The 13,499-nt window shown below is 41.7% G+C and overlaps 1 protein-coding gene across 2 annotated transcripts in view; it reads left to right on the top strand.

Annotated features, from left to right (window-relative positions):
* The window catches only part of FGD5 (FYVE, RhoGEF and PH domain containing 5), a 78,178-nt gene that overhangs the window by 22,511 nt on the left and 42,168 nt on the right, over positions 1-13,499 (top strand). For both annotated transcript variants that reach the window (XM_071439226.1, XM_071439227.1), the window contains exons 3-5: positions 4,941-5,070; positions 8,111-8,169; positions 8,280-8,310. In XM_071439226.1, the coding sequence (XP_071295327.1) occupies positions 4,941-5,070; positions 8,111-8,169; positions 8,280-8,310 (220 nt within the window). The remainder of the gene's footprint in view (positions 1-4,940; positions 5,071-8,110; positions 8,170-8,279; positions 8,311-13,499) is intronic.

The raw sequence follows: 13,499 nt of genomic DNA on the forward strand, positions 1-13,499 counted from the left end.
AAGATCACAAATACAAAGTGAGTCCACTGAAGTCAGGATGAACCCTCCCCAGTTTTACATCATTGTATCCAAAGTCAGACTGTCACTGAGATAAGTCATTTTATAGAGGAGAATACGGCAAAAGCGTTGGGTGGTTTCACAGTCAGAGGCCATTTGTACTGTGACTAGGGATTACTCAGCAAATCATTTGAAACCTATCCTGATAATTGGTGGATGTGTTCCTTGTTAGCTTCTGTCCCTTGACAGAAATGCAGAATGGAATTTCAACATAACGCAGATATATGGTGTGCATGGTCTGGGAAGGAAGAAGTTTCACTGCACAATACTTCTGTCACTCTCAAGCACTCAGGTCTTCATTATGCTCACCTCCTTTGCATTGCAAGGATCCAACATAGCAAAAGGTTACCTCAGATGGGAATGGTAGGGTGATGGAGATCAACAGGGCTATGATTTAGCAAGGGAAAGAAGGAAAATAGAAGCATGAAAAGAATCTTAAGAGAAACCTCTGCTGGGGCTGTTGGATATAAAAGCTCTGGGGTGCCTGTGAAGCTAATGATTAATTGAAAGTAAAAGCTCTGTGATGGCTGACATGTGATGTGATTAATATGTTGAAAGGAGTCCCTAAAGGGTAGAGCTGCCTTTAATAATATATTAGGTATTATTGGCTGCCTCATTGTACCTTCTGGCACAGTGGGACGCTGGGTGTGGTGCAGCTGAGCGTCAGCCCTTGCTAGTTCATTGCCAGGTCATCTCTGGGGAGGAACTGTTCCCTGTTTACAGGAAATGCAGGACAAGGGCCGAAGGGCTGGGCTGAGCACAAGCTGAGGCCACCACAGCTCACTGCCTCTCCCTCATGGCTGGGAGAGCAGGAAGGGGGTATGCCACTTGCCTGAGGCCCAAGGACACTGTTTTGTTTCCAGGCACGTCCAGCTTTTACTGCTGCTTTGTTTTACCTAGTGTTTTAAAACCACAGGACTGGGGAGAGTAATGGTGCTCACAGACAGCATTGCACCCCAGGGTACGTCACTGAGCCTGAAGTGTGGATTGGCAACACAGGTGCCTCAAAGCAAAAGCCTCAAATCTGTCCGTCCTGGCACATCTGGGACATGGCTAGTGAAACCTCACTCTCAGGCTTTCTCTTATCCCTTCTCTACTGATAGTGCCCCAGGCTGGGCCAGAGGACATTCCTTAAGATGGAGCCCAAACACCTTTGTGCTTCCTGCATTCCCTTCCAAAACTAGAGCTGCACCAGCACTGTTGTTCTGTGACCATCTCCAGGAGCAGTGGTTGAAGCTGGGAGAGTTTTGTCCCTAAAGTTGTCTCGAAAACAGCAAAAGCCTTATGCACCTGATCAAAAATCCTCTTTCCCTCGCCTGTATTCTGTAACACAACAATGTAAGAAAGAGCAATATTCAAATTGAAATGCTTGTGGAATTAGAAAGAGCACCTTTCTGGCCTTGCCAGACAAACAGCTTATGCCTCAAAGTGTGAAATGTGATTATCCCTGTGTTACCTTGCCTTGACAGGCTGTGTATGTTATTAGCAGGCATCATGTCTTTCTTGACCTTTTCAGACTTCAGGTACAATATTTGCCTGATGATCTGCCATAGGGAACTGACTAGCTAAACATATGCTGCACTAATAGGCATTATGCTGCACTAATAGGCATTTCCTTTTATTGTCTTTAAATGCATTTGGACTTCATTTTCCTTTATTAATGAGCCGTCATTTTGCAGAATGAATTAAAACAATCATTTACAAATTGATACAGGGAAATAAATAATCAGTTTTAATAAAACAGGGTACTTCAGCACCCCATTGCATCTCCCAAATTACTCAATCACTGCATTAAGTTCATACTATTTTAATTTTTTGCAATAAGAATGTCACTGTCTGAGAGTTTGAACTGGTAACTACTGGGCTTGGGACTTGACATAGGGACAGAGATATCGCATGCAGAAAAAAGCAGCATTCAATCCTCTTGGCCAAACAATGGAGGGCTGAGGTCTTTGCAGGTGTTGATTATTTTTCCTTCTGACTGGATGGCATAAATTTTACATATGTGGGTTTTGCATAACCCAGCTGTGTCCAGGTGAGATTCTGGTCTTGCATCCAATACATTATAATTAGTTATGAGCTAAGATTCCTGTGACAGAGGAGTTTAAATGGGCACAGGGATGGAAATGTTATGGCAGCAATTTAGTAGTCATTTGTAAATTTAGCATGTGTTATCTGAATTGATATGGCAAGCTCATCACCACTCAGCTGGCTTCAGGGAAGATATACTTGTAGAGGATGTACTCTACAGAGAAAGAATAACTGTACCTTTCAAAGTAGTTCATATAAGATTGCTTTGGTGACTCAGGTCAAATAATTGCCAATGCAAACACCAATACACACAGAAAAACATTTAGGGTCACAACTGTCGTTCATTTCAGAGCTTTGGTGGATCTAGGTCTAAATGAACTCAGCACTGCAGCCATTCTCTCTTACGCAAATATTTGAAAGGATTGTCTTTTAGCAGTCCAGAAACATGGCTTCGCTAATGAATGGATGAAACATCCTAGACAAAACGACATTCTGTTACCTCGCAACAGGCAGAGCAGAAGCTGGTGCTTACCTCAGAAACCCAGAGAGTTCACTTTCTTCCTATTGCCACTATGTGTAAACATTGAATATGGTGAGCCCTGTGTTGATAGTTACTGACAAAAGCACCTTTAATATACTGGTAGGAATGGAACCAGGGATGTGATTTCTAGCCTCTTCTACTGCTTCCTTCATCTTGTGGTGAAATTTTTGGCCAAATACTGTCATGATCTTTACTTTCAGACACTTTTGAAACCATAAGAAACTTTCAGAAAATATATTGGGAGCTCTTTGGCCTTCATGTATATTGCTGGTAATTAATTTGCATCATCAAATTTGCAGTTTGCAACAGATGCAAAGAAAATAACTGTTCTCTCTTTCTCTGTCCTGACACTGACTGGGAAGATAGAGTGAAAGACCACAGGGAGGCAGCAAGGAGGTAATCCAGGTAGTCTGGGTGTCTGAATGCTGAACAGATACCTGTTAGCCAAATGATGTCACAATGGTTGAAACATCAGCACACCCTAGACACTGTTTTTGGGACACATTAAGCAAGATATCCTTTGCTGACCGCTTGAGTTTTATTAGCTGGGATCATCCTTTAGGCAGTATGTACCTTATGGAGACAAATTATTAGTTCATTTCAAATATGAACACAGCAGAGGTTCCTTAAGTGCTGCACTTGTTCATACCCTTTTTTAGACTGAAATATGAGCTCCTGGACTCTGCGCATGAGGGAAAATCTGGAGGCAGAACAGAAAAGCTGACAACCACACTTGCATGGGAGACACATAACCTTGTTTGCAGCTTAGAGATAAATGCAGATATCTAGGGAGTTTCCTTTCTGAAAGGAAATAAGAATCTGGTCAGTGACCTTGGGAGTCTCATCATTGTCCTCTCACTTAAATTAGCTCATCTTTGCCCAGCCTTCTGTTACTCTAGTATTGGCTTTGATGCTGTGTTCACATCTGGGATCTCCAAGCAGATTAAAGAAGATTAAAGGGATGAAGCAGAGATGTGAAAGGAAGTTAGTGTTTCAGAGGAAATGAGAAGTATAGAAATAATATAAACTGAGTCATCCAGGCCCACATTACCAACTGACCCGCCTGGCCAACATGTCTACTAGAAAACATGGCGATGTCAGATTTTGTTTCTCAAGACAAAAGACTCACCCTCTTGGTTGAACACAGGAACCTTGCCCTAGAAATGTAAAAAGCTCGGGGCCACTGTGGTGTATAAGCTGTATATAAACTCCTAGAGTGACACCGTGGTCAAAAAACCAAATCTGATCCTTGAATGTGAAAACTCAGTAAAGTCAGGTAGGAATAGATGGGTGTTACAGCTTATATACACGGCTTGGTACTCATTTTTTGCCAGTGCTGGAATAATGAGTTACGTGTTGCAGTACCAAGAGCAGTACCAAAACTGGATGGCAGCAAAAGTTGATGTTAAAATGGTTGGTAAATTGAATAATGCTAATAATAATTGGATGAAGTTCAGAGATTTTAGAATTATTAAATCATAAGTGGCATGACATAGTAAGACACCAAAATCTTCACCTATTTCAAAAGTCAAAATTAAGGGACAACTTAAATACAGCTTGTGAGTACACAGTAACAAAATCTGAAAGACTGGCCACCAGTTCGGCAAAGGTTTAACAAGATCCAGCAACTGGAATTTGGAGCTAGGCATATACAGATCACCTTTAGTCATGCTTTGTGGAGGTTTTGAGATCGCTGGCAATTTTAATTGAAAAAAGAATTTTTTTTTTAAATAAAATGCTGTGAAGCCACAGGCCTGTATTGCACTGGCCTGTGTTTCACACCAGGTCCAGTACTCTTAACCGCACAGCTTTTTCTGGGTTTCTGGAGCTGAATTCATGTTCCCTTGAAACAGTCCAAGGATTCTGGAAGCTGAGTATCTTGTAGTTTAAATGATGACATTGGTATTACCATTATACTTTTCTTGTCCTTTTGATGTTTTCCCAGAAAACCCATTGCCCCAGTATCTAACTTCCATTTTAAAATGTTAGTGTGATTTTACTGAATCTATTTTGAGGGGTTGACTACGGAGGAACAAAGCAGTTCTGCTTCCAACTAAGTATGAAGTTTTTACTCCAAACTGGGCCAGAACAATCATCTCTTGGGGAAGCTTGAACAAGTTCATTTAACTTCCCATTGCTCCTTTCAGAGTCTTGCCTAAAATGGTTGCCTTTGAACATAGCAGCCAAAAAAACCCCCCGCTTGATAAATCCTGCTTTCCAAGCCCTGCAGTTCTGCAGGGATTCTATATGTCTGAGAAACAGTGAGTCTGGAAATAACACCATTGAGCTAGTCTGTTCTGTTTTTCTGCAGTGCCTACACTGAGCCCTACAAGGTGTGCCCAGTCTCTGTGACACCAATGGAAGTAGTCACATCAGATGAGGAACAGAAGAGTTCAGAAGATGATGAAAGTAGCCTTGGTGATCCCAGTCTCACCAACAAGGTAAAAAAACTCTAAAAGTGGTTAATGCATGAAACCTGGAGAGGGAAAAGCAATTTGCAGAAGATCCTGGATTCTTAGCTGTCCATTTTTTGTCTGACATTCACTTAGAAATAGCAGAGCCATCAGTCCTTTGCTCCCCCACTGCACTAGGAATAATTTACCTCTACAGCACATGGCAAAGGCAAAGAATGTAGTCTGAAGATGGACAGTGGAGACAACATAAACAGCAAGAAAGGCCTGACTTGAATGTCAGGAAAAAAGTCTCACTCCAAGCATTTAGTTTCCATCTTGAGAATTTAAAATTACATTGAATCAAAAAAGACTTATGGAGAAGACCTGCACTGTGCACAAACAGGGACCAGTAAGCAGAGTCTCAAAGGTCTCAAAACAAGCAAGGCAGCTACTGACTCAAAAGCAGCAGTACATAAGAATGTCTTTGCTGCTCCTTACACATTTCCACTGGTTTCCAGACTCCAGGAATCATTCTGTTTTGCAAACCTTTAGCATATTAAAATATGCACTCCTGTGCACATACATAAAACTGAAACATGCTGGAGTTGGGAACTACAGACTTGTGTGCCTTGAGGAAGCACCTACTTCAGATGCCTTTCAAGGGACAGCTCTTGATTTATATAATTATGCAGATCCTCCAGGACAGCTGCAATCTAGCTCTTCAAGGATGGATCTGGAAGACAGATATGGACTACTTTTCCTTCACTCTGATTCGCAGAGCTAACCTGAAAAAGCAAACTGTTCTTGTAATGCCTCAGTTTACTTACCATTAGCGCTGCTGTAAACTGCTACATAGTGCATAACAATTACAAATGGGGCATTATGAAGTCACTCAGATAGCGAAGCTTATAAAACTGCTATGAGCCTCTGACTGTGGCAGTAGCACTCTTGTCTGAGTACAATCAAGCTACAATACACCAGAATACAATCAAGCTGCAATACACTCTGAAGTACAACACACACATAGTAAAATGCATGAGGAGATGAAATTTATCCATGTTAGCATGGCAAGTTAGTGGCACACACAGCAATGGAGCTTCTGCTTCCATGTTTTCATGAGTTGCCCTGCTTTGAAATGCAGTACAAAAGAGTACTCCAGAGAAGTGACTTGCACAGTGCTTCTGATTTAGAAAATTGTTCTATGAGCTACTTGTGCAGGTCTTAGGCCAAACAACTTCATCCTAGCCCTATGGAGGCAGTTTTGCCTCCAGCCCCACAATTTTTTTAAGCTGGATCTGTTTAGCTCCATTTTTTAAGGAGACCAGTCTGGTTCTGATCGAGGTTGTGCAAACAGCTGGGTCAGCACAACTGAGAACTGGCACTATGTTTAGAGGGGAGTGACTGGCACTGTCACCAAAGTGCCATCAATCTTTATGATTAATATGTCATAGGCAAAATTCAGGGACTTCAGGGTCACGTGGTCTGTCCAGAAGAAGTCTGAGAGTGTCTCTATGTGTTGTCTGTCTTGGGTTATTTAATTGCTGTTTGCTTAACCAGGAAATTAACTCTGAGTTACACAACAGTGTTTGTAGACAGATTTCTACAAACAGGGGATAGGGTGGGTGCAGGTCCCTCAACTATTCACTCTCTGAAACAAAGTCCAAGTGATTATTATAAGACTGCAAAGCTACCAGCATTTTAGAAATCTTTACTCCCTGCAGCCAGTCATGTGCCTAGTCCTGTGGTATAGCTCTCTCCCAGCTCCCTCTTCAGTAGCTGCCCTCTGGGCCTTGCTCCAAGCCTTTGCTTAGCAGATGGAGGCCATGGCAGCCACGTAGGGACCCTTGACTTCCTGCTTCACTGCGTCTTCTTACCAGCAGACTTGGTCTGGCAAGCAATGTCACTAAGACTTGATACCGCACTCATTTCCTGAGTCCACTTTAAGTCACTGAGGGCTGCATTTCTTTGCAACTACTAGACCACTGTTTTAGCTCCTTACTTCATCACAGCTGAAAAAGTCAAACTTTGTCCAGTACATTCCTTTCAGTACATATTTCTATGCTTTAGCCATCTCTTACCATAAGGATGAATCATGAATTAGTGTTGTTGTTCTATTTCTAGAGTCCCATACTGTTATCAGATTCCAAAAGTCCATACCTCCTTGGTGTGTTCTCATAGCTGCAGATCGCCACAGCACAGACTCCTTCTTCTGCATGTTGTTCTCTCTCAGTTCAGGGTTCCTTCAAGGCTCTCCCTGACTGGCTGACCCGCCCCCTTTTTATCCCAGTTATCTTCATTGGCCACAGCTGCAGCCCAATTAAGGACATCACAGCTGCAGCCCATCAAGGACAACTGGGACCTCCCGGGGCAAAGCCTCTATACACAGATATTCAAGTACAGATATTCAAGTACAATACATTTCCTCTACTATAAATTAGGAGCAAAATACTATTAGCCACTTGCACCTCAGAGCCATACAGTTTGCTTCTTTCACAGTTATCTGTTTCTTCCAAGATGCCAACCAGTTAAATAGATGCCTCTGAGATTTCAAACAATGTTGTCTGGTGAAGTACTGAACTAATTCTGGAGATATTTATTGCCGTTTAGTTTAGACACTTTTTTTTAGTACTCGATAAAGCCCTTTATCCCATTTGCTTCCATAGGTCTCACTGACAGCAGTCAGAACAGTTTGGAATATGACCATTTTGATAAAGAACTCCCCTTTCCAGGTGGTATATCCTCAACAGCTGTGAAGCTAGCCTGTTCAAAGTTAAGCACTTTCTGCTTCTTTGATAAATTTTGGACCTGTAAAAATCCACAGAAAATTTCCTCCTTCAATAAGGAGACATTTTTCAAACTTGCCATCTGTATTAGCAGCTATTACTTTGTACTGTATTACTAGTATTTGAATTAAGGAAAATGGCCTGTCTTCGAAAGTCCAGGATACCAGACACTGAACAACAAAGAATAAAGTCTGCTCACTATTTTTACTATAGAAAAAATATGTCAGTTTAAAGTGCTCTCTAACACTGCTTTACTTTGTAGAATGAGAAATCTCTTAATTGCTTCTGACTTCTTCTGTTGACAGAAAGAAGGCCAGTCCAGAGCTTACCTCATTGCCCAGGAACTAATGTCTTCAGAAAAAGTGTGAGTTTGTTTTTATAATCTACCTGTTGTGCTTCTAAAATTAAAGCTATGTAGTCCACCCTTCCATATTCATTTGATGGCAGTTAATAAAAGTTTGTCTCTCTCCCCAGATATGTGGAAATGCTCCAGTTGTTACGTATGGTAAGTAAATAATTTTCATCACTGAAACCTAGATACCCTTTTATTTAGCTGCAATTTAAAAGACATAAAAGCACTGAAGGGATTTAAGTGAATTTGAGGAGGAATGGCTTACTGTGAACCATTCTAATCTATTATTTGTCATCTAGAGGGAAAAGCATTGGCCAATAGTTGGGGCTTCTTGAGGCTGAGACTGGTGTAAGGTGCATAACAAGCCTAGTGCAGAGAAGGAGATAACATGGGATATCACATCACAGAGATGGTGATAAACAGGGGTGGACACTCTCCCTTCACAGTGAGACAGATGGGATTAGAGCTATGAAGCATGGGGATTTGGTTTCAATGGACTCACTCTGCTTGCATTTAAGCTTCTCGTTTTCTAATAATGCAGTATTGGTAATAGCCAGTGTGCTCTGGGTATCCACACTGTGTCACAGTGTTTTGGTTTAAGACAATTTAAGAGGCAGATACTCTAAAATTAGTTACCTCCCCATTGATTTAACAAATCCCTTTCCACCAATAAGGAGAAAGGAACAGGAGTAGATATAAGTGAAAAAATAGCATTCTATAAAAAAGAAACAGCAACAGGCAAAAAATAACAGTAATCCTCACTAGTTACAAAGTTGTTGAGCTCTCACGGATTACCGGAAACAAACATAAACTCCAAAAGGGCAGAGTAACCCCTCTTCCCAGACGACGCCCTCTGCAGCCCAGAGCGTGTCGGAGACAAAGGGAAAATGTCAGACAAACCCCTAAGATGGCGCCCTCCGCAGACAACTGCATGTGGGAAGACAAAGGACAAAGGTGGCAGCAGCCCTCCCCCCCCCATCTCTCCAGCAGCAACAGCTCCATTGACAAAGGTGGCCGGCACCCTCGGGCATCTGGAGTTTGGGAACTGAAGAACTCGGTGAATCTGCAGTGCCAGCCTCTCTGCCTGTCCCTAGGCTGGCGGCAGCCAACCAGCATCAGCACTGCGTCCTCCAAGCCACTGGTGCTGGTGCTCTCTCGGGTCCCTGTTCTGATGGGGCCTAGGGAGAAAACGGACTCTCAAGCACAGAAAGAGCAGTGGCTCAACCCCAACCAGTGCCAGCCTTGCGCTGCAGGCAGATGTTGCAAAATTCACTCTGAAAGATTTTCATTTTGAAATGCAGCCTCTCATGTCTCTACCCAGTAGCAACTCTCTTCTAAGGCTAGAGGGAAACAAAAACAAGCCAAAGCCTCTACCTGCACTGCCTCAGCTATCTTGCCCTGCAAGAGCAAAAGGGAAAAGAGCAGAGCCAAGAGGCAAAAGAGCTCTGCTTGGGCAATGTGAACATGAAAAAGACAGGCACCTTCTGGTTCTGCTTCTGGCTGCGCCATAGGGTCTTAATGAGACAGTAACAACTTTGGTCTCAGGTTTAGAATACCAAAACATTTTGGGTTAGCCAAGACACACAGCTAATTACCATGGCGAAAATACAGATTCTGGTGTCAGAAACATGTGAGAGAACACCCAGAAATAATCACTTTTAGTCCCTGATAGAGAATTCTTGCATGGCATAAACTGACTGGTAACTTAGTCCTGGAATACTCTGTGTCCCTTTAACAGATCTTCCTCTGCTTCCCTAAAGACTGGTACACAGCTTAGATGGCCTTGCTGTCAGTATCTTTCTTGGCTGTTAGTTGAAAGGTAATAAGGAATAATAGTCACTACACAAAGCATACTGCTGCTATTTCCACTGCTGCTTGGAAAGAAATTTCCTGAGAAGGGAAAAAGTGACCCCAGGTTGTCCTTGGAGGACATCTCAAGCACTAGCAGTGGAACAGGAACTCTGATGGAGACAAAAGTAATGAGGTTGGAACTCAAAGGATACTAAGTGTGACAATGTCACTGAATTGGGAGGAGCTGTCGATTCCCTCAAGGGCAGAAAGGCCTTGCAGACAGGCCTTGACAAGTTAGATGGGTGGGTCATCATCAACCACATGAAGTTTGACAAGGACAAGTGCCTGGGATTCTGTGCCTGGGACAGGGCAACCCTGGCTGTATATATATACTAGGGAACAAGAGGCTGGAGAGCAGCACTGTGGAAAGCACATAGACAGTGGAGTGAGAGTATTTAGTGGAGGTGTCTAGGAGAGGCCTCTCATTTGCATTACAGCCTGGCATTTTCCATACACCTCTAGGAGATAAAAGTGACTTACTAATGCCAGAAAACTTTTCAATAAATATATCCGAACTTGAAATGCCTTTCAGTGCCTTTACCCTCAGTATAAATGGTGCACACCCTCATGGCTGCTATAGCACCATGTTACTGTCAGGCTGCCTTGCCTACGCTCTTAGGCAGGAAAAAAATACTTCAGGACTTTTCCCCATCCCTTCCCTTTTCTGCTTCCTCTGGTAAATTCCTGTGTAGTGAAATTTGTTTCCCTGCCTGCCCAGTCCACTGGATTAAAGGGATCTTATGAATATTTAGCATGTTCTCATTATTTCCCTACTTATGAAAGAAATTAAGGAAAAGAGAAAGAGAAAAAAAAAGAGAAGTTAATATGTCAAATGAAAGTAAGAAATGGACCAAAGTAAACCCTTGAATGAATGCACTGGTGGGCAAAGTTAAGCCACTTATTGGTTGTGAAATGTCAGAATAACTATAACCAGGCACTGTGACATTCCCTGTCCCAATTCTCTGAGTCAGAAAGTTTAGTAAAATCTCATCAATTTGAGAACTGGCAGAACGCATCAGACAGATGAGCAGTCACCAACCGTATGAAGTTTAAGAAGGGCAAAATCACAATTTTGATTAATTATTTCCTTATATAGTGGAAAAGTTCATATATGTCTTGACCTATACACTCCTTTCAGGGTTACAGGAGGCATTTTTTCAGCAGAGCCAACAAGCAAGTTTCTCAGATAAGATTTAATTGTTTTTATGAGCTGGCTTTCTAACTAGTGATGATGTATGAATGGGAAATCTTTATGGGAAAAGGCTCAGAGGGTATGTTTCTGAGTTTCATTGATTGTCTGTCACCCTGGCGTACCCCGTCTCTACTGGTATAAGCTGACATCTCTATGATACCTACCTACTGCAGTGGCATTCAGAAATAATCTGCAGGTTTCTCCAAATGTTTGCAAACATGTTCAATCTAGAAAACGCTGTCACTTTTTCTGTCTCAACTAGTGTTAAATCTTTGTATTCACCTGCTGCCCAGTGTATTGTTCAGAATATTTAGAGAAACTATTACCAATATTACTATTACAACATGCAAATCCCTTAGAATGTAGGGGTAATATTGGTTATTACCTAACCAAAGCAATATTTTCAATACTGCCGTGACACTTAAAGTTACAATAATTCTAATTGTTCCTTTTTCTGTATTTGAATAGTTTTAAGAATAATCACATCAGCAAAAAATCATGCTTTCCTGTGCACTTGCTATTGATACAAGTTCCACTGGCAGATTTCAGAAGCAACCAAGAGTGCCCACAGTCACCAAATTGATCTCAAGGTTCAACACAACATTCATGGCCAGTTAGGACCTTCCTTGACAACATTCCTCAACCCAGGCATGCATTTCTGTTTCCCATCACCAACTTTCTGCAGAAAACAGTTTCTAAACACTTAGCATCAAGTCTCAAGTTTCATCTTCTCATGTAAATCCACATATTGGTAAGAAAGGCAAAGAACTAAACCACACCCTAGCTGCTTTCAGAAAGGAAAAAATGGCTTTTCTTAAGCCTGCAGCAAGACCGATTTCCCATCTCATTTCCAGGCTTGGCTAGTGCTGCTGTTCATTCAGCATAACAGATTCTGTTTGGCCTTTCAGTGGAGACTTTAATAAACTGATTGATTGCCAAAATGATGACATTTTCATACACCCACTCTGCTATTGAACTGAAAGACTGGAAACATTGTGTTAGCTCACAAACTTGGTATCCGTTGGTGTGGAAGTAGTGATAATAATCTAAAAGGTTAGCTGTTACTTGCCCTACTCAAAGGTAATACAGTTCTCTGGTGCAATGAGTTCAGGACCCATTCTGGTCTGAGCAGGTGGAACTGTCAGGGCCTTCTAGTCCAAGTTGATGACCTCTTGGTACTCACAGTTTTTCCAAAGTCGATTAGTCTTTGAATCTCCTTCAGGATCATTTAATCTTCAAGCTTCATCATTCTGTCTCCTATTATGCTTCCCCAGCAGTGCAGGCTGCACTTGACATCTTTTTTTTAGTACTTGCTCCTGAACAAAATGCTGCAGGTGGCTTTCTCAGTCTAAAATTTCACACATCACCAAGATGGTTTATTTGCTTCCCCTCAGCTGGTCTGTTTCAAATGGCTTTACAAGATGTACACAAATGAAACCTAGTGTGACTTTGATTGCTTCAGGATCCCAGTCTGTATGGGACCAAGCATTTCCTTGATAGTGTATCTTGATCACATTTGTTTTGCCTTTCGTTTTTAATAGTGTACCATGTTCGTGTTTATTTTGCCTTTGGCTTTTGCACATAAAATCTCTGTGTGTGCATAAACCCCTTCGAAGTTATTACTTCCCTCCGAGATATTTACTGAATTAAGGACAGCTCTGCACTGAAAAGACATCAGCCCCAACATCTCCTTTGAAAAAGAAAACTGACCCTGTTTCCTGGTTTGCATTTTCCTCAAACAATTGACCACAATTGTTAGAAACAAAGAGAGCCAGATTTATGCTTCCTAAGCATTTGGAGATATAGCTATGAATATGATAAAGATTGATATGTGCTGGTTCTCCAGCCTTCAGAGCAGTTTGGAATTCAACCCTGCACTGGACATCCCAGTGTTCATGACTGCAAAATAAATCTTAGGACGTAAAAAAGAACAAAATAATTGTAGTGCTCGAGCCTCTAACTTAAGAGTTAAACCTCATTGATTAAACACTATTTTCAGAATTCTTGTATGTGGCACATTCTCAAAACCAAAAATTAACTGCCTAATTTAGGAATCACTGCTACATGTCAGACAAAACAAAATTCCATCTATCTAATTATCCCGTTCCATCTTTCTAATTATTTACATTTCCAGTGAATGATTTGCCGAGCCTTTTTTACCACTGTGAATTTCTTGGATGATGTTCAAACTTCTGCTGAACCAATCAAGTCATTACTTTCCTAATAAAATGTTTTAGTGAATGCAACGTGCTGGCTAAGCAAAGAGCTAGCTTGCTGTTAGGCCCTCTGAAGCTCTTGT

The sequence above is a fragment of the Agelaius tricolor genome, unplaced genomic scaffold (assembly GCF_023055355.1).
Source record: "Agelaius tricolor isolate 1412-34295 unplaced genomic scaffold, bAgeTri1.0.p SCAF_14, whole genome shotgun sequence".
Lineage (NCBI taxonomy): Eukaryota > Metazoa > Chordata > Aves > Passeriformes > Icteridae > Agelaius > Agelaius tricolor.